The sequence below is a fragment of the Nelumbo nucifera genome, chromosome 6, assembly GCF_055504915.1.
Source record: "Nelumbo nucifera cultivar China Antique chromosome 6, China Antique-T2T, whole genome shotgun sequence".
In the NCBI taxonomy this organism is placed as follows: domain Eukaryota; kingdom Viridiplantae; phylum Streptophyta; class Magnoliopsida; order Proteales; family Nelumbonaceae; genus Nelumbo; species Nelumbo nucifera.
The window spans coordinates 67,649,770-67,675,100 of record NC_142654.1 but is presented as its reverse complement, the minus strand read 5'-3'; the positions used below and the strand labels follow the sequence as shown (position 1 = coordinate 67,675,100).

Here is a 25,331-nt window from a genome sequence, read left to right as displayed (position 1 = left end):
TTATTTATTTATTTAAAGTCAATCAAAATTTCAATTAAAAATAATGAAAATAATAACAGTTATTAAAATTACTACAAATGATTAATAAAATTAAATTTCTTAAAAAATATTTGTTCATATTCAATTAACAATAATTATTTTCTATAAATCAACATTAAATGAACAAATACAATCATTAACATTTTAAATATTAAACAATATATTTGAATATTTTTAGTTAATTAACAACAAAATTTGATTATTAATATACCAATTCATTAATAGTAAATAAAATAATTATGGATTAGTAGACTGCAGTTCATCTCAGAAATCTAAAATTTCAGTCTCCGCCTACTCTACTAGTAGTCCCCCTATAAACCACATCCTGACCATGGATTTAGCATCGATCCACAGCCAGGATTAATCCCACCTGTACGGTGGAGCTCAGATTTCTGGGGTGGACTGAACAATAAAAATCCTATAAAATACGTTTGATTAATCATATTTTTCAGGTTATTTTATGAGTAACTCTAATTTTAAGGGTAGACAAACCTAAAACCTACCCTGACCTATTTAAAAAAAAAAAAAACTAAAAGAAAAGATTAACACATGATAGATCGATATTTGAACGTTGAGTAAAATTGGCCTCAAGGGTCTGGAAATAATGAGAGAATGAGATTTGCCAATTACACTTCTGTTAGAGAGTGATGTTGTTTAAAATTATAGTTGGAAAGTGGGTCGCAAGGTGGATATTATTAGATAACACATCTGGATTTGTCCAATTAATATCACTAGTTCACTACACTTTGGATATTTCAGATTTGTTTACCCAGTAGATGGGAAACATCCAACTTGTCATTCTTGGAAAAATGTTTTCAATGTATGGCTTTTAAACTATATTTGGTTTGAAGGAAAAAGTAGGAAAAGGAAGAGAAAGATAAAAAAATATTTACAAATCTTGTATAGATTTTCTACCTTTTCCTTTCTTTCTCTATCTTTTCCTTCAAACCAAAGATAGCCTGTGGGGTATGTACGAATTACCTCTCACAACTTGTCCTTAAAAACGGGGAAAAGAGAAATATAAGAACTTGCCCCTAAGTGCTTAATTTCATTATGCCATTTTTTTGGGGTATTTCATTTCATTGTGAAAAAAATTGGACACAAGTTGAGGTGAAGTCGCAAAAAAAAGTTGAGGTGAAGTCCGCCAGATACAGATTTTAGGGTTCGTTTGGTTTTCAGCCAAATTTAAAATCAGAATGGCCTACTCATATCCTGGAATCAAAATTAGTTGGAATGAAATTAAATTTCTAAGGGAGGGGGAGGGAATGACCATTCCACCCGATCAAACAGTTGCCAGACCTCAATTCCTGCAAACCGAACAGACCCTTCGTGCAGTACGTGCTTTGCTTTTGGATTTCAATATTGTAAGGGTTTGTTAGCCGAGCATGCTTTATGATTGCAAGATCAAGATGAATTAATCCTTCTGCTGTCTCCCCAAAATTTGAGGATTTGAAAGTTTAAAGTTTAGGATGTATTTTACATTGTTTTTAAAATCGGACAGGACTAAACAGTTATACTGGAAAATAGGGAACTAGTCACGGAACTAGATTAATCCTTTTTGGCCAAAAACTGTTGATTTAGTCATTGAACCACTGACTCGGGAGGTTGAACTGTCGCCCATCGACCCTGACAATGTTTTTTGATCGTTTTTATTTTTATTATTTTTTTTGTCAAAATGCATCATCCGTTCGAACCAAACTGTTAGACTGTTCAACCCGGGAACCAGTCCCAAGAAATGGTTCCATGTCCGATCCGATTTTAAAAACCTCGACACTTTCAATCTTCAACTTTGAATTGGGAGAATAGATTGGATTTGGTTAGATTGGTAGTTCCTAGCTATTTAGGTCTTGTGGGGAATAGACTCATTAGGGTCCTAACCTTTGGCAAATTCACACACAAAGTGGCCAAAGTGGCCGCACTCGGTGCAAGTCTGGCGAGATTAGGTTGGGTTGACGTCAACCCTAAGTTTATTGGGTTGGTTTGGATTGGCCTGATTTGTTTACTTTTTTTTGTCAAATGTTGTTATTTCTTAGATTCAAGTGTTGAAATCAATTCAACATTATTATGTAAAAAAAAGGACATTGTTAGAAAAATTTTGCCTTTAAAATTAAAATTATTGACATACATATGTACAACCAAGAGAGAATTTACATCCCTTCTCACATGTTCTTAAATTGCCAGCTTGAGAATTTTATTATTTTAATAACATAGAATATTAAAATAAAATAATATTAACATTTTATTTATTTTAATAATTTTACTTTATTATTAATATATTATTTTATTATTAAAATGATATTATTTTCATAATATTGTATTATTATTGTATTACTAAATAATATTAAAACAATTAAATATTAATATTAATTTTTATGTTATGTTATCAATATTTAATTATTATGTAAACTTTATTAAAATTTTATTATTAATAATGTTAACTATCAATAATATAAATATCCATTATGATAATCAACTATAGAGACAAAATGGTAAAATAACCATTTATAAAATTCAAAATTTAGAATAACATTCTCTAATATCATATAGGACAAATAACACCAATTTTCAAGGAATGACGTCTGTGTGGATGAATGTAGTTTCCCCAAAACCTATATTATTGAACTAGGGATTTTTAGAATACTCCAATTATATTATACAAGCTTTTGCCTTTTGATGCCTTCAACCATTTAATTTAGTTTGAAAATTGCATTAATATTTATAAATTATTCAACAATATTAATTAAAGACCATAAATATCAAAATTTGTGTTGCTAGTTGCGACCATGCTAGTAATACATTAATATATTTGGTTTTGGTCTTTTTAAGTTTTTGTTTTCAATTTCTCTCTCATCTCTTGTGTTTTTTTTTTTTTTTTTTTTTTTTTCTTTTAAAAATATAAATCCATAAGATCCCAAAAAAGCTAAGAGAGAGAGAGTAAACCTGTCACCTGTAGACTGTAGACCCAAAGACCCACGGTGCCCACTTTCTGCGAGGATAATTGGACTTTGACGTGCAAGCTCACCTGGCAGCCAAGATAGTTTGAAGCGCGGTGTTGGTCTTTTAGACTGCATTTGCATTTGGATTGCTGGTAAGCGTTGGTCGTAAGATGAATACTAGCCATACAAGGTTCTCTTAAGGATTTGAAAAATCGGTTGTTGTACTATTTAATATTTAGATGAAGGGTTCCTGGTGAAATTATTGTGATTGGTTCCTGCATCACTTTCAGGATTATTGTGGTCGTTTTTCTGAATACAAATGCTTTCCGAGTAGTAACTGCATGGTTCTTATCCAACTCAGGTGAAGTCTTACGAAAGAATTGGATTATTGGAATAGGGTTAAGAATTTTAATGACCGGGTTCTACTATTTGGGTCCGAAAGTTTAGCAACAGCAGAGTGGAATTTACTCCAAAATTCTTAATTCCCTGAGAACGAGCACAGCAACGTTAGGGTTTTCTATAGGCAGCTTGAAGCTTCCGCTGGACTGGGTTCTCCAATATTGCTTCATGGGTATACTGGATTGGGATGCATCTAATCAACCACAGGAAGTAGAAGCTGTTTCACCTATGACTATAGGACTCTATGAGTTGTAATTGTAGGATTGATCAATGGTGATGCTCGTTGTGATGGTGGCATGACAAGGTCGTCACGGGCGTGTGGGAGCTGGGAGGCGTCTCCACTCATCAGGGAAATGGGAGGTGGGGTCCCAGGTGGGTGTACTCATACTATAAGGGTGCAGCTCCAACCGATGGTAGGAGGATGGATTGGGATTCTGTCATCACTGTTGTTTTGTTTGTTATCAAGATTGATGGAAAAAAGATTTTGTCATCGCGCAGTAGAAAGTAGAAAGGAGAATCAATCAATCAAGCTTTCCGTACCATATGTTGATGTGTTATCCAAAGTCATCCAGATGTTCATATTTTCTAGGTTCATTGGTCACTCTTTCATGTCTCATTCACGAGAGACTAATAAATGGAGGAAAAGATAAAACAAAAAGTGGGTAGCAAAAATTATCTAGTAATAATTTTTCAAACGACATTTGCAGCCTCAGAAAAATGGTCGACGCAACAAAAGATCGCGTAAATAGGAAAAATATCATCTTTCGTTTCTCTTGGTTAAGGGAATTCTAAATTTCTTTTCTTGAAAAATGAGAAAGACACCCACCAAGGTGAGACTTAGATACTGAACATGAGATAAACGGCCATGAATGTTCCTTAACGATCGACGTGTTATAGCTAATGACCACGATTCGTGTTTTATTTCTTATATTTTTCCTTGGGACAGTCGGAACTCGAAGTCGCATTTAGTGTCTCAAAACAGTGTCTCCATTCTCTGTCGTTTGGAGGACATTACAGAGGAACTTGAAGGTTCATTGAGGGTTGAACTAGTTACTTGCTTAACACTTGTTCTTGAAGAACTGAATCATTTGGAGCTTGAATGGGCGGACTTACTATAGAGCCTTGATGAACGTAACAATCCTACATCATATCTGAAACTGTGAGTTTCACCATTTCTTAGTTTCTTCTCTTAATTGTCAGTAGAGTTTATTGCATTTCTTTCAAGCTGAATTTTGGTCCTTCTGGAAATCATTTCTTTGGTTACGGTTTATCTCGTACTGTTGAATTTTCACTAAATTTTACTAAAAAATGTGTTTCTCTTTTGTGGGTTGTTTAAGCTTGTGGTAGAATTTGACATTTTCTTGATTGTATAATGTTAGAATATCGTCTCAGTAGAGTGTTATGCCATAATTTTAGTAGGATTTTTTTCTTCAGTAGATTTTACTAGAACACAGAATTTTCTTTTGTCATTGTTCAAGTTGTGATAAATTTGAACACGGATAGGATCTTAGAATAGCACTTCAACAAAATAGTTTGATGTGGTTTTGTAGAATAATGAATCTCAGAGTTTTTTTTTCCTACTAAAAAAGATTTTATTTATTTTTATTATTTAAGCTGTGGTAGAATTTGATTTTCTTGGTGGGATCTTGGGAGAACATTCCAGTCTTCATGCAATCTCAGTAGGCTAATGATTTTTCAGTAGGATTCTGATAGGTCCTGATATTATTGGACTTATCTTTGCCATCTGTTCACTATGACAGAATATGATTTGGGTAGGAGTAATGAAAATTTGGTAAACTAACCTTGGAGCATAGTTTCATCTTAGTAGTCTTAAATTATGATTATTCCTAAATTTTGTTCATGTGACTTTGTACAACCTTTGCCATTTCAACTTGATTTCTTTGATATTTTGTGGTTTCTGGTTTAATTATCAGATAATTCACTGTTTTTTAATGGTTCTGTAGATTGATTTTATGGTTTCCAGTGGACATTTATTATATTTCTATCCTTAAAATAAAGACTGAAAAATATGTTGTCACACTCCAAGTTTAAGAAGGATACTTGTTTTTCATTCATTTTCTTTTGTATATTCAGATATTTGCTCATCTCTGTGGCAATTTTTGTTTCATCTTATGACTCCAGTGAGAAATTTCATCACTCCTTTTTCCAGTTGTCATTGCTGGTGTGAAGATCTTAAGATGAATATTAACTTGTCTATGGTAGAGTTCTTTGAGATCACAATTTATTGATCTAGTTTTCTCCAGTTGCATTTGATGAACTTCTTAGTTTTTTTTTTTTTTTAAATTTTCTCCACTTGGATTCCATCAGATTCTTTTCCCACCTGCAATGCAATTTCATAATTCAATCATTAGATGATTAATTGACAGAATGCTAGTGAAATTTTCTCTTTACTCTCTAATTCAGAGAAACTTTTTGTTGGCAGGGGCTTCTATTCTTAACAGTTTAAAGTGGAAACTGCAGCAAGCTCTTATTTCCTTCCCTTCTAATTATCCTCCTCCACATCAAGGGTCAGTCAGTTAGTAATAGAAATCAAGGACAGTAAGTTGAAATCTTTGAAGCAATGGATTATGTAGGACAATGTAGTCAGAGTGCACATGTTAAATTCCAGAGTTCAGATCACATACAAGAGGGTGAATTGATGACATTGTCTGGTAGAGAACCTACTGATAAGTGGATGGCATTTGAAAGAGACTATAAACCAGAGAACAATGGGTGTGGGCAGGGAGACACTGATCTCTTGGAGTCAAATAAAGCAGTTGAACAAAATTCAAATCGTAATCAGATTTTATCTGAAGCAAGCATGGCTGAAAGGGTTGCAGAGTGGGGCCTTGTAGTTAAGTCAGAGATGGGAATAGGTAATTCTAAAGCCATTGGTGTCAGGTCATCAGGAGACCGAAGCAAAAATTCATCAGATAGAACCACCGAATCTACAAGAACATCTGAAGAGGGTTCTGAATCTGGCTTTCCTAGGGTCTCTCAAGAGCTGAAGGATGCATTGGCTACACTACAACAGACTTTTGTTGTATCAGATGCAACAAAGCCAGACTGCCCTATAATGTATGCCAGTGCTGGTTTTTTCACCATGACTGGTTATTCTTCAAAGGAGGTTATTGGACGAAACTGGTAAGGGGTGTTTTTCATCAATTGCTATTGTTCTGAAACTAGGCTAGAACCTTTGTTTTACTTTGTGAAACCTAAGGGGGTCATGTGAGAGATCGTAAGACAGTTCCAGATGGCACATTGGCACATGACTCAAGCATGGGTCATGAACCATTTATGTTCTTGCCTAGGAGATCTTGAAAATAAATGGTCAATTCAATTGATCATGGTCATTTTTCTGGATCCTTGGGCATATATCCATACCTTCTAAATGGAACAGAATGATTCTAAAATCCAAGTCATTAGACCAATTTAAGTATCTGGAGTAGGGATCTCATATGTAGGAACAACAAGAAAAATCTACCTCATTTCAGCCCACTTCCAGTGCAGTTTTCTCCATTTTTGACTACGGAAGGATGCCATCAAGAATGCTTATTAATGCTTCTAAATAAGTTAATATATTCTACATGTACACACTGCTCTTATACTAAAGAAGCAAGTTCCTCTTTTGAGGATGCTGTTTTCAATTCTTTTATTTAACAGAATGTAACTCCCTTCCTTTTTTCCTCTTCTTGCAGCCGCTTTCTTCAGGGACCTGAAACAGATCAAAATGAAGTTGCAAAAATACGAAAAACAGTCAAAACTGGGGAAAGCTACTGTGGAAGACTCTTGAATTACAAGAAGGATGGCACACCTTTCTGGAATCTATTAACAATTACACCCATAAAAGATGACACTGGGAAAGTTATCAAATATATAGGGTGAGATGTTATGACTGCATTTCAATTATATTGTTGTGTCTGTTTTGCTTTCAGAGATTCTCCATTAATCAGATGGTTAACTATGTAGCATTAAGGATGATGGATCCCATGTCCACCATATAACATTAAGGATCGCAGTGCTACACTTGAAGAAACTTTCCAAGGAATGGAGTTAGGTTCTAAATTTTATTTCTATACAACAATAATTAATGTTTGATGATAAGCAGGGGGGTTGATATGAACCTGGTAATGTGGATCTTGGATTGCGACTAGTTTCTTGGGTTTTGGAAACCAAAACGTGATAGTTTCAACCTTTTATGGTCTAATATACAAAAGTTTATAACCTTTTATGGTGTAATATCCAACACCATCCTTCTTTGGGGCTGAATTGGAACTTGGGCTTCATTAGGAATCTTAGAGAGTCAGAAATACCCTTGGTGTCCAATTTGTTGAGCCTCTTACTCCTGATGTTTTCTTTTTTTTTTTTCTCCTTGTAAATCCTTTTTTAAGTCCCTTGTGGCCGCTTTTTCTTCCCCTTCCTTTCCTGTAAAAGAAATCTGATGCTTCCCTATCCCTCCAAAAGTTGGTGCTTTTTGCTGGGAAGTTTTCCATGGTTCCCAGAATTTGACACAACTCCGTTACAAACCTCATACCTGATGTAAGGGAGGAAAGATGGCAGCAGTGCATTGATATCTTTCCAAAGAGAAGCCTGGGAAGCCCTAGCCAGTGTTCCTGAGTCCCATCCATTTACCGAGAGCTCATGAATACTCTTCATAATTTTTACCATAGCTTTTCCTTTTCCATAGGAAGCCTCCAAAGCCATTTTCCCAATAAAGCCAAATTTCTTCTCTCAATATTCCCAATTCCCAATCCTGAATCCTCATAAAGTTTTATCTTCAAAAAAAAAAAAAATCCTTCTAAAGTTTTGCTCTTGCTGACTTGTTCCCAAATAAATCTGTGATCTTTTCTCCCCTCACTTGGCTCCCACAAAAAATGTTTCATCATTTTCTCCAATTTCCTGATCACACTTCTTGGGGCCCTATGGACCAACAGATAATAAACAAGAAGATTAGCAAGGGTCGCTTTGAGTAGAGTAATCCTTCCACCTAAAGAAATGCAATTCTTCTTCCAGCTGGTAATTTTCTTAGCAAAACTCTCCACCACTGGGTTCCAGAAGCTGACACACCTAGGGTTATGACCTAGAGGGAGAGCAAAATATTTAATCGGCCACTTTGTCATCTCACACCCCCTCACAGCTGCTAACTCCTCCAACTCCCTCTTGGTCAGATTGACTCTTTACTCATACAATGCAACTCTTGTTGAAATTGACCTTAAGAATTGATGCATTCAAGGAGTTGAATTATTGATTTCAGATTTCTAGTCCAATTCATGTCATCCCCTTCACAAAAAAAGAATTGTATCATCCATGAATTGTAAATGAGTAATTGGAACATTCTCCTTACCTATTCTCCAACCTCTCACCAGATTTCTTGAGTCAGACCTAGATCTACTTAATGCTTCAGAAAAAATTGTGAAGAAAAAGATCAGTTACCTTCTCTTTATGCTCTTTCAAGCTTCAAGAATTAGCTTGTTTCCTCTTTTTACTATCATTTTGATTCGGATTTAGGGTTGAATTGGGATTTGGGATTTAGAAGGGGGGTTAGGGGAGGTGATTTGAATGGGCTATCTGTACTTATCAACATCCTTTTTGGGGTTTTCATGGATCCGTTGAGCCAAGATCATAGAATGTGGTCTCTCTCCCCTGCTAGTTCCTTTTCTTGCGCTTCATTTTTCAAATCCTTATTTGAATTCCCTCTCTCCTTGTTGGTCTGTGCTTCCCAGTTAAGGAGATTTGGTGCCATCCTATCCCTTTGAGAGTTGGGGCCTTCTGTTGGGAAGCTTTTTTGGGGAAAATTAATACCTGTGGCATGCTTCAAAGAAGGAGACCAGAGACCAAATATGTGCCTCTCTCCTAATTGGTGTATGCTATGTAAAACCAACAGTGAGTCTTGCCACCACTTATTATTATTATTTTTTGATCAGCATAGAGAAATTTTATTATAAGATCAAAAAAGTTAATACAAAGAGGAAGGACTGCCACCCAAAAAAGCTACCCTCAATATTACATAGCAGTCCAAGACAAATGCTGTCTCATAACTCCTTGCTTAGCAAGGGAATCAGCTAACCCATTTGTAGTCCTTCGCACCCATTTAAATTCAGCAATTATGTCCTTATCAATACTTTCCACCTCCCTAAAAGCATGTCTTAGAGTCCATGGAGTTTGACTGCTCCCATTATCCCATGAAACAATTAATTATGAATCTCCTTCCACCTCCACCGGTCTTTACTCCAGTTGTTTTACTAACTGAAGACCTTGTAGCAAAGTTAACAATTCAGCTTTCAATGGGTTCACCACTCCAATGGGACCTGAATAAAGAGCCAATATTATCCTTTAAGAATTCCTGATCAAACTACCTATTCCAGCCATGCCCAGATTTCCAAAAGAGCTCCTGTCAAAATTCAGCCTCTTTGATGCCTTCTGGAGTTTTCCAATACAACCTCATATTTTCTTTTTCTCTAGAGGATTGTGCCAATTCCGACCAGGCTCTAAAGATATCCATAACTGAGAACACTTGAAAGCTTTCCAAGGTTTTTACCAGTCAGCCACCTTTATTTTGATGTTGTCCAATAACTCCTCCAAGGATCTATTCTTTCCATTGAAGATTCTTCCATTTCTTTCTTCCTTATCACCCAAACTACTGATGCCTTTGTAACTTTTCACAAGATCCTCCCTCTTTTCTTTGGTTGCCTCAAAAAGTTAGGTTGAAAATACCAACCACTTCTTTTTATTTTTTTTTTTTTTGGGGGGGGGGGGGGCACCTGCAACCAAAGAGGGAATAAAAAAAACTCCTAAATGCAATTCACAAAAGGACAAGAAATTAGTAAATGGGAAAGAATTTCATCACCAATCCTGCATAAAAAGCACGTCTGAGGAGAAAGGAAAGAATTAGGCCTTCTTCTCTGCAGCAAATCACAAGTATTAATCTTTCCAAGGAAAACTTCTCAACAGAAGGCTTGAACTTTAGGCGGAATAGGCTTACACCAAATCTCTTTCACCGGGAATTCTACCCCAACAGAAATGGACAAGGTTAGATTTCTAAAAACAAGGAGAGCAACTGAAAAGACCATCAGGAGAGGCTGACCAACATCTAGAGTTCACAAGATTTTCATCCAAAAACACAGTCTCTAAGAGTTTAATCTCTTGTCCTTTTGCATCATGCATTTGGTATTGGTTTTCTTCCTTTTTTGGGTGCAAATCTCCCAGATGATTTGCAAGGATTAATTTGCCTCTTATCCTTTCAGCTTGCCAAAAATGAGGGGTAAGATGTTGTGGAGATGCACTAGGGTTGTCATTTGTTGGATGTTATGGGAGGAAAGGAATTTTAGAATATTTGCTAAGATATCATAGACATTATCATGATCAAGGTGGCTCATTGGGTGAGGACAGTGGATCTTTTTTCTTCATATTCAGTTGATGACATCATGCTCAATTGGGAAGAAGTGGCTGAAACCTGCACTTGTTAATCCATCTAATACAACTGATTAGACCCCTCTGGAGAGAGGTTTCATCAAATTAAACTTTGATGGGAGTTGCTTGGGCAATCCAGGTACCTCTAGAATTGGAGGAGTCTTAAGGGATGAGGGTGGTAAAGTGGTGTCTCTTTATTTAGGACTAGCTGCAAATGGAGATTCTCTTCAGGCTGAGGTATTGGCAGAAGTGGAAGGAATCTAAAAAAACAATTTCTCTAAATATTAAGAAGTTGATAATTGAGGGGGATTCAAAGCTGGTGGTTAATTGGCTGCAAAAAAGAACTGATTCATTGGATATTGAATAATGAGAAGAAAAAGATTTAATGGTTAACTAAGAATATGGAAGTGAGAGTTTAGTGGGTCAAAAGATGTGCAATTTCATTTGTATATACTCTTGCTTGGCACAGGTAGAACTCATCTATTTTGGGCACAATTGTAATTGATTTCTTGTAATCTTTTGCTTCTGGGAAGAGATAAGAGAGGTTATCTCTTCCTTTTTCATCTGATGTAGTCCTTTTAATTACCAATGGAATTTCCAGTTATTGATAAGAAAAAGTTTTCCATAGTTGCATTAATACTTGTGATGTGCTTTAGAAGAAAAGATTAAACTGGTCCTTGTCCCCCAATTTGTCTGTCTTATGTAAGTTGAATGGTGAGACTGCTTTTCATCTCTTAATCTCCTGTCCTTTTGCTTGCTGTATTTGGGAATGTTTTTTTTCCTCTTTTTGGTTGCAGGTGTAACCCTCTTGCCTGTTTAGAGTGGTTGGTTTAACTCTTCTGTTTTGAGAAGCACAAAAAGGAGGAGCAAAATTCTTTGAAGATGCACAAGGGAAGCGATGATTTGGGCAGTGTGAACTGTGAAGAAAGAAAATCAAGAATTTTTGGGGATAAGCAGAGGAGTAAGGAAGCAGTGATTGATCTCATAACTCTAAGAGTTGCACATTGGGTAAAGACCTTGAAACTCTTTTCAGACTTCAAGGTGGAGGATTTCTTCAGGAGTTGGGGGGTGTAGAGAACACTAATGTGGACCCCACTAAGGAGGTCCCCACTGTTCGTATGTCAGCAATAAGTTATATTAGGATTAGTTCTTTATGATAAGATTAGGACTAGTCTTTTATAAGATTAGGATTAATCTTTTTTCAGCTTTATCTTACCTTATCTTATCTTATCTTGCCATGTAAGCAATTCAGTCCTTTTACAAGTATGATACTATGGTATATAAATTTAAGAGGGGGGCGGCTGTTTAAACACATCAACCCAACTCTCTTTTTCAAAATCTCTCTCTCTCTCTCTCTCTCTCTTTTCTCCCTCTTCTTTTCTTATTTTTTTTCTTCTCCTTTAAGTGTCTGTTCAATCTTGAGCGACTACTTGGTATTAGAGCATTCGATCTAGGGTTTCTCATGTGGAACTAATTCAGCCGGCCACATGAGAATTATTTAGGGCTGAGTTTTTTCATTTGACTGATTCTTGGAGATTACAAGAAGTCTTCAGCAATTGTCCAAGGATTGGAAAGTGCTCCTTGTAATCAGGAAGACTTAGAGAAGAATTAAGTGATCAAGGTTAGGTCTTTGGTCAAGATTGGAGGTGCCAATCAGATTTTTTGGTTCTCTCATCAAGATTGAAGTTGGCGATCAAGAAGATTTTTCTCCGATATCTGTTCTGTTTTAGAAGTTTCTCGGGTTGATCAGAATCAAGATCAGTTTTGAGCAAACTGAAGTTGGCGATCAGAATTTCAGCAAGAATTTTTTGAATCAAAATCAGTTTTTTTTTTTTTTTTTTTTTCTCAGAAATTCCTGGGTAAGGTCTTATTCCTTCTTGAGGGCAGCAACAAGGATAGCTTAATTTGTGAGGTACGGCTATATAGAATTTTTTTTCTTTTTCTTTTCTAGGGTTTTAAAAGAAAACCCTGAAATCCAGGACTGTTACTGTGTCTGGATAAGAGATTAGATTTGTTTTTAAGTTTGGCTCCTATCAGATTTCTGTTCTCTGATCTTTGTTTTTGGAGTTTTGTACCCAGGTCAACTGCTATTAGTTCTCAGATTTAGTAGGCTGATTGATACAGTGATATAGTGAATTGGAAATTTTTTTTTTCTTTCTTTGAATCTGATTTCTACTTCTAGACCTACTGCCGTTAGTTTTTTCAGACCCAGTAGGCTGATTGTTATAGTAAATAGAAGGTGTTTTTTGCTTAACCCCTAACCAAGAATGGAGTTCAAGCACCAAGGGGAGGGTGTTTTTGGGACTGGTTCAGGTGGCATGACTGAAAACACCTTCCAGATTACAACTGTAAAGTTTGATGGTTCAAACTACTTAGAGTGGGCCCAATCAGCCATGATGGCCATTGGGGGAAGAGGAAAACTGAACTATTTGTTAGGAGATGTGAAGGAACCAAATAAAGAGGATCCTACTTATGCTAAGTGGATTCAGGAAAATTATTTAGTGATGACATGGCTGTGCAATTCCATGCAGCCACACATCAGCCGAAATTACTTATGGGCAAAAACAACTAAAGAAATATGAATGTTGTGAAAGAAACCTACTCTCAGCCCCTTAATGCTGCTAGGGCTTATGAGCTGAAGTGTGAGGTTAAAAATCTCAAGCAAGGTGAGAAACAAGTTTCTGTTTATTTTTCAATCTTGAAATCCCTGTGGCATGAAATTGACCACCTTGAATCAATTGAATGGGAAAGTCGGAAGGATGCACAGATTTACAAAAAGCAGATTGAAACTAATAGAGTGTTTGAGTTCCTGGCTGGTCTAAATTCGGAATATGATATTGTGAGGCAGCAACTGTTGACAAGAGACAGTGTAACTTTGTCCCAGGCCTATTCCTTAGTGCACAACGAAGAGACTAAGAGAAAAGTTATGCTACAACAACGACCTTTTGAATCAGCTTTGGCAGCAGTTAAGCCTAAATCTGGGAGTGTGATAAGGAAAGAGACATGAAGAAGGAAGCTAAGAAGGACCTAGTATGCGAGCATTGCAAGGAACCTAAACATACTAAAGAGACCTATTGGAAGTTACATTCACATCTAGTTCCAACAAAGCTCAGAAACAAAAAGGGGAATGCAAATATGGCTGTTAACACTGATAGTACAACCTCATCTAGCACAAGAGGCAATCCTCTAGATACTCTAGCTGCTGTCCGAGCTGCTCTAGTTCAGCTAGAAAATGAAGTTGGTAATTCAGCTCCACCTCTCAGACACCATCAGCACCCCCTACCTCAGCTTTTGCTCATTCAGGTAATCGGGCCTCAGCTCACCATGCCTCAGTTACAGGTAATACAGAACATTCATGGATAATAGATTCTGGAGCATCCGACCATATGACTGGCTTGTCGTCACTATTTACTACCTATCACTTATCTTCAGGCAGAGACAAAGTGTCCATTACTATTGGCTCCCTCCTTCCTATTTCTGGCAAGGGAGACATCAAGTTGTCTAATGCTATTTCCTTATCTTCGGTTTTGCATGTTCCTAAGCTTAGTACTAACTTGCTTTCAGTTAGTAGCATTACAAAAAACCAGAATTGTTCAGTAGCCTTTTTCCAGATCGATGTGTTTTTTAGTATCTGGAGACAAGAAAGGTGATTGGGACTAGCCGTGAGGCAAATGGGGTCTATTTGCTTGGAGGGAGTCCTCATTGGGAAAATAGTGAGACTAAGAGGTCTTGTGTTTCTTAGTCTGTTGATCAGGCTATGCTTTGGCATAATAGGATGGGTCATTTATCTTTTTGGGCTTTGAAGAGTTTGTTTCCTAGTTTATTTGAATCTATCCAGATGTCTAGTTTGAAATGTGAGAGTTGTGAACTTGCAAAACATTGTAGGACAACCTATTCATTAAATAATAATAGAAGTAATATTCCCTTTGAAATTGTGCATACTGATGTTTGGGGACCTTACCATACCACTGCCATGGGGGGGTACAGATATTTCCTATTGTTTGTTGATGATTATACTCGTTTTTCGTGGATTTATCTCATGCGTTCTCGAGATGAGGTTCCACCATTAACCCGGATCTTTCATCAGATGATTTTAACCCAATTTAGGGTCAAAATCAAAATTTTTAGATCTGATAATGCGAAAGAATATTTTGCAAACCCATTAGCCTCCTATTTGCTTGAACATGGGATTATCCATCAGAGTACCTGTCCTCATACACCACAGCAAAATGGGGTTGCTGAGAGAAAGAATAAACACATATTGGAGGTAGCCAGAAGCATTATGTTTACCTCCAATGTGCCTATACGTTTCTGGGGGGATGTTGTTCTTACAGCAGTGTATCTCATCAATAGGATTCCTTCACAGGTTCTTGACATGAAATCTCCATTTACCCTCTTATATCCTGATAAAGAGTAGTTATTTACCATTCCCCTTAAAACCTTTGGTTGTACATGCTTTGTTTAGATTCTTAGCCCTCATCGTTCCAAGTTTGATCCTGAGGCCTCAAAATGTATTTTCCTTCGTTACGCACAAACTCAAAAGGGATATTGCTACTATGAACCTACTTCTGGGAAAAGATTTGTCTCAGTGGATGTTACTTTCTTTGAAGATGTACCCTATTATCCAAGGGTTTCTCCTTAGGGGGAGAGTAGTAAGGATGGGGTTAACTCGTCAGAAGTTCCTTTACCTATCCCATTAAGTGAAGAGGGGTGTAATGGGGAGGGCTATCAGAGATGTAGGGATGTGAGAGTCTATCATAGACGATGGAGACAGGTTGATTTTGGACATCAACAGTGTAGGCCAGTCCCAGTCTCCTCTGTAGATCTAGATCCCGGTACCACAGTAGCCTCAGTTCCTTCTACAGAGCCAGATCCAGGTACCACAGATACTACAGATGAAAGACATCCCACCATGGAGCCTTCACCTTCATTAGATGATCTTGATCTTCCCATAGCAGTTCGTAAGGGCAAGCATCATTGCACCACATCTACAACTCACAACATTTCTCAGTTCTTGTCCTACGATCATTTGTCTCCCTCCTATAAGTCTTTTCTCGCATGCATTGCCGATGTTCCCATTCCCAGAACAATATAGGAAGCATCGGAAGTACCAGAATGGAAAGATGCAATAAAAGCAGAAATGGATGCCCTCATCAGAAACAATACTTGGGAGATAGTTGATCAGCCTAAAGCTAAGAAACCGGTTGGATGTGGATGGGTATTCACTGTGAAACATAATGCTGATGGTTCTATTGAAAGGTATAAGGCCCGGTTAGTTGCAAAAGGATTTACTCAGACATATGGTATTGACTACTTGGAAACTTTTGCACCAGTAGCAATGATGACCACTATCAGAGTCTTATTATCTCTTGCAGCCAGTTACTCTTGGCCGTTGTATTAGATGGATGTTAAAAATGCCTTCCTCAATGGAGACTTGCAAGAAGAGGTTTACATGCAGTTGCCTCCTGGATTTTATGGTACAGCGACAAGAAAGAAGGTTTGTCGGTTGAATAAAGCCTTGTATGGACTAAAACTGTCCCCCAGAGCTTGGTTTGATAGATTTAGACAAGCCCTTGAAAGGTTCGGATATGTACAGGCCCAGTCAAACCACACCTTGTCTATTAAGAGAGTGGATTCTTCCTTAACCTTGCTTGCTGTATATGTGGATGATATTGTAGTAACAGGAAATGATAATACTGAGATTGAGTCCCTTAAGAAACTCCTTCATCAAGAGTTTGAGGTAAAAGATCTGGGAGAACTATGATACTTCTTGGGCATTGAGGTAGTCAGATCCAAGCATGGGATTTTTGTTTCTCAAAGAAAGTATGTTCTTGACCTGTTGGAAGAAACAAGAAAGTTGGGTGTTAAGCCTATTGACACATCCATTGAACAAAATCACAAGATCAGTGCAGAGTGTTAGAATGATATGTTAGAAGGCTTGAGTGTGTTCAGCTGATAAGAATTCCTATTATCCCATTCTTATGTTAAACTTATATTGTAACTGGGCCTTTGCTAATGGGCCTAATCTTGTTTATTTCTTAAGTCCTCTAGGTGTCCCATCACTAATCAGGGGTATCCCAGTAATTTCTTGTACTTTGTACTTCACTTATATATAAATAAAGGCATAGTCGATTGCAAGTACAGTTCGACATTCTAGCATCTCTTCTTCTTCTCCTCTTTTCTGCTACTTCGACTACAGTGGTTCAGCTTTTATGGTATCAGAGCATTGAGCACCTTCCTGGTTACTGCCGACGCCATCTCCTCTTTCTTGCTGTATTTCATTTTTTTTTATCTGGGTTGCTGCTGTGAAACCCTAGAGTTGCAGGAGAACAACACAAGGTTCGACCTAGGGTTTCCCTTGGTTGTAGGGCGCAAGGGAGGTAAGACCCTGAAGCTGGAGTCCTACTAGTTTCTAGTAGTTAGCAGCTATTCGGCTGCTAAGAAGAGGTCTGTATAGGACAGACCTTGTTGAGGACTGATTTCAGCAGTCCTAGTGTTGTCTGTAAGGAGGGGAACTCTCTTTACAGTTGCAGTACTCGAAGTTCAAGTGGAGTCTGCATAGCACAGGTCGGTTACCAGCCCAGAACACCTTTTGCTGCTGTAACAGAACTGCTTCAGAACTGTGACAGTCTCGGCAAGTCTGAAACTGTGTTGCGAGCTGTCAGGGCCTGCTGAGGTTACTTCGGCTAATCAGAATCTGCATCAGAACTGGTTCAGAAAGACCTTTACAGAACTGTGGCGACTTCAGTTACAGATCATTTCCAGGTCGGTTACCAGCCCTACTCTAGCTCTGTGAACTGGTTCAGTTACAGACTTTTCCTTGCTGCTGTACCCGAACTGGTTTAGTCCAAGTGAAGCCTATCCGGTGTGCTACCAGCACTGTGAACTCTGAGGTGAAGCCTATCTGGTGTGCTATCAGCACTGTGAACTCTGTGACTACTTCGGCCAGCCCTAACCAGAACCACCCAACAGTACTGTGAACAACTCCTTGACCGAAGTTAGGATGTCATCACCATCCGATGAAGTTTCTTCTAAAGATAACAGACCTGTTATAAGGTCCTCAAACCTGGAGAACCCTAATCTGCATAGCTTGCAGATTACAAGTGTGCTATTGGATGAGTATAACTTTAGAGAGTGGTCTGTCTCAGCAAGACTGTTCATTACCTCTCGTGACCTCATAGGCTATTTGGATGGAGATAAAAAGGAACCAGAAATCAGCAGCCCCGAATACACTGTGTGGCGCAAGGAAAATGCCACAGTTATGTCTTGGTTGCTAGCCTCCATGACTCCTCGGGTGGCCAGAACTGTTCATCATTTTCCTACAGCCACTAAAATCTGGGAGAAAGTATCTAAGACATATGGCCAAAAGAAGAATAATGCTAGAATCTACAGGCTGAACCAAGACATTGCAGCCCTAAGGCAAGGAGACATGTCTGTGGCAACATACTTTGCAACACTGGAAGGTCTCTGGGAAGAGCTTGACCATCACATGATTTTGGATTGGGAAAATGCCAGGGATAAGGAGAGGCATGACAGGCAGATTGAGGAGGGCAGAGCCTTCAAGTTCCTAGCAGGCTTAGACCCTATATATGAAGGTGTAAGGTCATAGATTCTAGGGAGAGATGAATTACCTGAGCTTCATCATGTTTACTACCTGGTGAGGAATGAAGAAGTAAGGAGAAAGGAGATGCTGGTTGACTCCCAGACACAAGCAACATAACTATCTGGAGAACATTCAGCCTTAGTCTCCACTAAGGGAAGCAAATTTTCAGACAAAAGTCCCTCAAGTGTACCCATTGTGGTGGTGAGAAACACACAAAGGAGAAATGTTGGGTCTTGTACCCTCATCTGAAGCCAGCTGCTCTGAGAAAGGAAAAAAGGCAACATAAGGGCCACACAACAAGTGGGAATCTTGCCACCAACAACAGTAGTGACTTCTCACAGAGTACTCAGCCAGTGTCCTCTTCCACCACAAAGCAGGTTGCTGATTCCTCTGGACCAAGTACCTTGGGCTTTACAGCTAGTGAGGTAGAGGTTCTCAGCCGGGCATTTGCCCGTCTGAAAAACAATCCTTTAGCTTCCACCTCTCTTGCCAAATCAGGTACAACCTCTGCATTTAGTGCAACTAGTTCCATTAATTCTAGCTCTTGGGTGATTGACTCAGGAGCCACTGACCATATGACACATATGTCCTCATTATTCTCCTCATATCATTTATTGTCTAGCCAGGATAAGATGAGAGTAGCTGATGGGTCCCTCTGCACCATCTCAGGAAAGGGAGTGGTTGACCTAAGCAAGGATCTCTCTCTTAAATCAGTCTTACATGTTCCTAGTCTTACATCAAATTTGTTGTCTGTTTCAAAGCTTACAAGAAATTTGAACTGCAGTATAACTTTTTTTCCCTCTCATTGTGTTTTCTAGGACAGATTGACGAGGAGAACGATTGGGAGTGGTCATGAGTATGAGGGCCTCTACTATTTTGATGCAGATGTCAGTTCAACACTGCAAGCTTCTGCTACTACTAGTCCAGAAAGTGTGGAGTCAAGAGCTAGGCTACACTTGTGGCATGCTAGGCTAGGTCATTTGTCTTTTTCTTCTTTAGCAATGTTGTTTCCTGATTTATGTAAGGGTATTTCGAGTCAAAGTTTAGTTTGTGATGTGTGTCAAATGTCAAAACAATGCAGATCAATGTATCCAATTTCTAGTAATGAAATTCAAGCCCCTTTTGATTTGGTCCATTCTGATGTTTGGGGTCCTTCACCCATTGTCTCCATTGATGGCTTCCGTTATTTTATCAGTTTTATTGACCATTATTCTCGGTGCACTTGGATTTATCTGTTAAAAGGACATGAAGAAGTTCCACGGATAACTATGATGTTTTGCAAGATGGTTGAAACCCAATTTGATAAGAAGATTAAACAATTCCGTTCAGACAATGCAGCTGAATATTTTGAAAGATCCCTGAACTCATAAATGGAAGACAAAGGCATGTTACATCAATCATCACGTGCTTACACCCCTTAGCAAAATGGAGTTGCTGAGCGCAAGAACAAGCACCTAATGGAGACAGCTCGAGCTCTACTTTTCCAACACAATGTGCCCAAGCAATATTGGTCTCAAGCTGTTCTCACTGCATCATACCTGATAAATCGGATGCCATCTAAGGTACTGGGTATGAAGACCCCTTTCTTTGTGTTGTGTCCCATGGGTTTTTGGATGTACATGCTTCATACATGTGAAGGATCCAAAGAAAACCAAGCTGGATCCTAAGGCTACAAAGGGAATTTTTTTGGGTTACTCTCCTACGCAAAAGGGGTATAAGTGTTATGATCCTGTCTCCAAGAAAAAATATGTCACCAGAGATGTAGTCTTTTTTGAGTCTCAACCCTATTTCCAATCTTCTCAGAATCCTCTTCAGGGGGAGACTAGTGGGATGGAAGAGGATTCTCATTCTCCCTTCTTTTTTGTTCCCCTTTCATCACCTTCCACTACTCCTAGCTATAACATTCCGGGTCGACCTAGTGAGACTCCCGCTGTACCAATTACATCTCCAGCTTCAGCTGATGCTCCTGATGATTCCAGCAGGCAAGAGAAAGAGATACTTACATACAGTAGAAGGAAGAAGGGCCCTCAACCTCATGATTGCAACCAGTTGGACTCAGATCAATCTGTCTCTGCAATCCAAGGTAATTCTGACTCTCTCAATTCAGATTTGGATCTTCCCATTGCTCTCCGTAAGCCTGTTCGTTCTTGTACCACTCGGCATTCCATAGCTGATTACGTCTCTTACTCACATTTATCACTTGCCTATCATTCCTTTGTGTCTGCTCTTTCCTCTGTATGTGTCCCTTCTAGATATTCAGAGGCGGTATCTTATCCAAGATGGAAAGAAGCCATGAATGAAGAGATGAAAGCCCTAATGAAAGCAAGAACGTGGGAATTGGTGGACCTGCCAGAAGGGAAAGGCACTGTTGGGTGCAAGTGGGTATTCATAGTAAAGCATAGGGAAGATGGGTCAATTGAAAGATACAAGGCCAGACTTGTGGCAAAGGGATTTACACAAAAGGAAGGAATTGACTATAAGGAAACCTTTGCCCCGGTAGCAAAGCTCAACACAATCAGGGTTCTACTGTCATTAGCTGCAAAATTCTCTTGGGAACTTAATCAGTTGGATGTGAAGAATGCTTTCCTAAATGGTGATCTACATGAAGAGGTATTCATGGAACCCCCACTTGGATATAATGTTGGAAAGAAGGTGTGTAAACTAAGGAAAGCTTTGTATGGCTTGAAGCAATCTCCCTAGGCATGGTTTGAGAGACTTTGTACGGCCATGAAGAAAGTGGGGTACACTCAGAGCAGTGCGGATCATACATTGTTTACAAGGAGACAGGATGAAAAACTTATAGCTCTCATTGTTTATGTGGATGATATGGTGATTACTGGAAATGATGTGAAAGAGACGAAGAGGCTGAAGGAGTTCTTAGCTTCAGAATTTGAGATCAAGGACCTGGGAAATCTGAGATATTTTCTCGGGATTGAAGTTGCTAGATCAAGAGAAGGAATCTACATATGTCAACGAAAATATGTGCTAGATCTCCTAGAAGAAACAGGCATGATGGGGTGCAGGCCAGCAGACACACCAATAGAACCGAACCATGGATTACAAGAATCAATGGGTGAGGAATACCGTGATAAGGAAAGGTACCAAAAATTGGTAGGAAAACTGATATACCTATCCCTCACTCGGCCAGACATTGCCTATGCAGTGCATGTTGTCAGTCAATTCATGCACTCACCAAAGACTCCTCATAGGAGAGCAGTGGAAAGAATTCTAAGATACTTGAAAACTTGCCTAGGGAAAGGAATTCTATTCAAGAAGAACAACAGACTTGGAATTGAAGCCTACACTGATGCTGATTGGGCTGGGTCTGTTGGAGACAGAAAGTCAACCTCAGGTTACTGTACATTCTTGGGAGGAAACCTAGTCACATGGTGCAGTAAGAAGCAGAATGTTGTGGCTAGATCAAGTGCAGAAGCAGAATATCGAGCTATGGCACACGGGGTTGCTGAACTCTTATGGCTCAGAGCTCTCCTTAATGAGCTTGGTATCAAGACTGAAGGTCCTCTCAAGTTGTATTGTGATAATAAAGCTGCTATCAACATTGCCAATAATCCAGTACCACATGACAGGACAAAACATATTGAAATTGATCGACACTTTGTAAGAGAGAATTGTTTCAGGGGAACTCTGTGTGCCTTATACTCCATCAGAAATGCAGATTGCAGATGTATTAACAAAAGGGCTGGCAATTACAAAGTTCAAGGACATACTTGGCAAGCTAAACATGATTGATATCCATGTTTAGCTTGAGGGGGAGTGTTAGAATGATATGTTAGAAGGCTTGAGTGTGTTCGGCTGATAAGAATTCCTATTAGCCCATTCTTATGTTAAACTTATCTTGTAACTGGGCCTTTGCTAATGGGCCTAATCTTGTTTATTTCTTAAGTCTTCTGGGTGTCCCATCACTAATCAGGGGTATCCCAGTAATTTCTTGTACTTTGTACTTCACTTATATATAAATAAAGGCATGGTCGACTGCAAGTACAGTTCGACATTCCAGCATCTCTTCTTCTTCTCCTCTTTTCTGCTACTTCGACTACAGTGGTTCAGCTTTCACAGAGGGTGGAGAACCCCTTGAAGATAAAGCTATGTTTCAACGATTAGTTGGAAAACTTCTCTATCTTTGTCTCACTTGACCCGACATCAGTTATGCAGTCAGTGTGGTTAGTCAGTATATGCACTCTCCTAGGACTACTCACCTCCTTGCAGTTGAGAGGATACTAGCATATATGAAGAGGTGCCCAGGCAGAGGCATTTTATTCAAGAATAATGATCACATGAAGATAGAAGTTTTCACAGATGCTGATTGGGCTGGGTGTGTTGATGATCGAAGTTCTACTCTGGATATTGTGCTTTTGTAGGAGGTAACCTTGTCTCTTGGAGGAGTAAGAAACAAAATGTTGTTTCTCATTCCAGTGCTGAAGCTGAATATAGGTCCATGACAAATGGTGTACTTGAGATCCTATGGTTGAGATCATTATTTGAGGAGTTAGGTATTGTTTATGAGAAACCCTTGATGTTGTACTGTGATAATCAAGCTGCCATCAATATAGCCCATAATCCGGTACAACACGACAGGACTAAGCATATTGAAGTGGATCGACATTTTATTAGAGAAAGGGTTACATCTCAAGAAGTATGTCTTCCATACATCACCTCCGACATGCAGCTGGTAGACCTTCTCACCAAGGCGGTTTCAAGGAAGAAGTTAGAAGCAGATCTATACAAGTTGGGAATGACAAACATCTACTCCCAACTTGAGGGGGAGTGTAGAGAACACTAATGTGGACCCCACTGTTTGTATGTCAGCAATAAGTTATGATTAGGATTAGTTCTTTATGATAAGATTAGGATTAGTCTTTTATAAGATTAGGATAAGATTAGGATTAGTCTTTTTTCAGCTTTATCTTATCTTATCTTGTTATCATATCTTATCTTGCCATGTAAGAAATTCAGTCCTTTTACAAGTATGATACTATGTATATAAATTTAAGAGGGGGGCGGCTGTTTAAACACATCAACCCAACTCTCTTTTATCAAAATCTCTCTCTCTCTTTCTCTCTTTTCTCCCTCTTCTTTTCTTATTTTTTTCCTTCTCCTTTAAGTGTCTGTTCAATCTTGAGTGACTACTGGGGGCAATTGCTGACTCTTCCTCTAGGAATCAAAGAACCCTAGAGATTTGATCACCACTAGTCAGAGGCTGGATGAAATTGAACTTTGGTGGTAGTAGTGTGGGCAATGAGGATGGTATTATATGTGCCTTGTTCTCAGGCCCAATTGAGCAATGTGATTCATAAGAGCAGAATTTTTTGTTACAATTTTTGGGGTTGGGAAAGCTAAAGATATGGGGATTAGCAATTTGATCATTGAAGGGGATTTGAAGATAGTAGTGGATGGTTGAAGAAATGTGAGGGGGTGATTGGATGCAAAATGAATTCAGACACTTCAAATGGCTGTCAAAAGACATGAACTTTCAAATAAGGTGGATTGGAAGATCAGATAACAGTTTGGCAGATGGTTTAGCTAAGCAAGGGGTTCAAAGACAACAAATTGTACTGGGCACAATTGTAGTATAATGTTGGGGGGCTTGCTATATAATGGGTTTGCTAGTTTTTCACAACTTCATTTTGATGAATAATGAGTGATCTTTTACAATTTCTTGTACTCCTTTTCTCTTAATGTTTTAATGAATGAATGATTTCTTTGTTGCCGATAAAAAAAAGATAAATAAATCTAGGAAGATTACTAGTTAGTAGAACTAGTATGTTTATACGTAATTGTGCACTACTAACAAAGTTCACCATTTAAATGGATACATTGCTAGATACTGATAATACTGTAAATCTGTACATTGCAGATTCTTTCTAACATTTGAATACCATGCACTTTATTGGTTATTAATTGTCAAATATGTAGAACTAATTTTGATGAAGTCAATCTTATCAGGATATTCCTTGATATGTAAGTAGTTATTCTGTTCTTAAATGGATTGCAAGGCTGGATGCTATATTGTGATGTAGAAAATCACTGTATTTGTTGTAAGAAAATAATGCAATAATTTTGTGCAAATAATGTTTTTTCCCCCATCTATGGGAAAATATGAGACAACCTTTACCTCTATTAATGTAATAGATGTTGCATTGCCCACAGTTTTTGTTAATAGAACCATGGCTGTCTGATGATGTTTTAGGATGAGTCATAAAAAAAAGAAGTGTTGAGAATGTAAGGGCATTTATGTCCTTTCATCCTTTTTGTATTTGGGCGCCTATTCAAGGCCCCATTTGTAATTTTCTTCTTCTTCTTCTTCTTCTTCTTCTTCTTGAGTCTTGACTACTCTCGACTACTTTAACTAGAAGGCTTACTTTAACCAGCTGGAATAGAAAATTGGGATGGTGGGCTCTAAGATGTGTAAGTACCTACTACAAAAGGCAGCAAAAGGCAAATTATTTGTGTCCTGATTTCTCAAGGACAAATTTGCCCATCTTGATTTACTAGTAGAATTATTTATTATCCCTCAATATTTTTGTCCTTCAGGGAAATTGGATATTAGTATAGTGGTTGATCCCCAAAAATCTGCTAAGTTGTACTCTCAAAATAAATATCCCATTAGATGATATTATTTATAATATATTCCCATCTTCCTTCTCTTCAAATTCTGAACTACATTATTTCTCTTTACCTTTTGTGGTGGATAATCATGTTTACTTTATAAATTTTCAAATAATAACAATAGATTACGATGCCCTAAGTAGCTAAATTATGCATGATTAGCTCTTCTGTTAAGGATGATTTTACGACCCATCAAAATGTGTGACATTTAACACACATTAAATACATTTTATACACATTTTACATTTGTTTTAGAGTAGTATACGAAGATATTATTTTTTTCTAACATAAGTTTCTTTCTTATTTAAGTTCCAGCA

The 25,331-nt window shown here is 38.1% G+C and overlaps 1 protein-coding gene across 4 annotated transcripts in view; it reads left to right on the top strand.

The window, feature by feature from the left end:
• The first annotated feature begins 3,110 nt into the window (after window positions 1-3,110).
• Window positions 3,111-25,331, top strand: part of LOC104606902 (phototropin-2) — a 79,153-nt gene continuing 56,932 nt past the window's right edge. For 3 of the 4 annotated variants that reach the window (XM_088890254.1, XM_088890253.1, XM_010272326.3), the window contains exons 1-3: window positions 3,111-4,533; window positions 5,818-6,518; window positions 7,073-7,255. In XM_088890254.1, the coding sequence (XP_088746380.1) occupies window positions 5,956-6,518; window positions 7,073-7,255 (746 nt within the window). In that variant the 5' untranslated portion in view covers window positions 3,111-4,533; window positions 5,818-5,955. The remainder of the gene's footprint in view (window positions 4,534-5,817; window positions 6,519-7,072; window positions 7,256-25,331) is intronic. The other variant, XM_010272324.3, reaches the window with a different exon arrangement.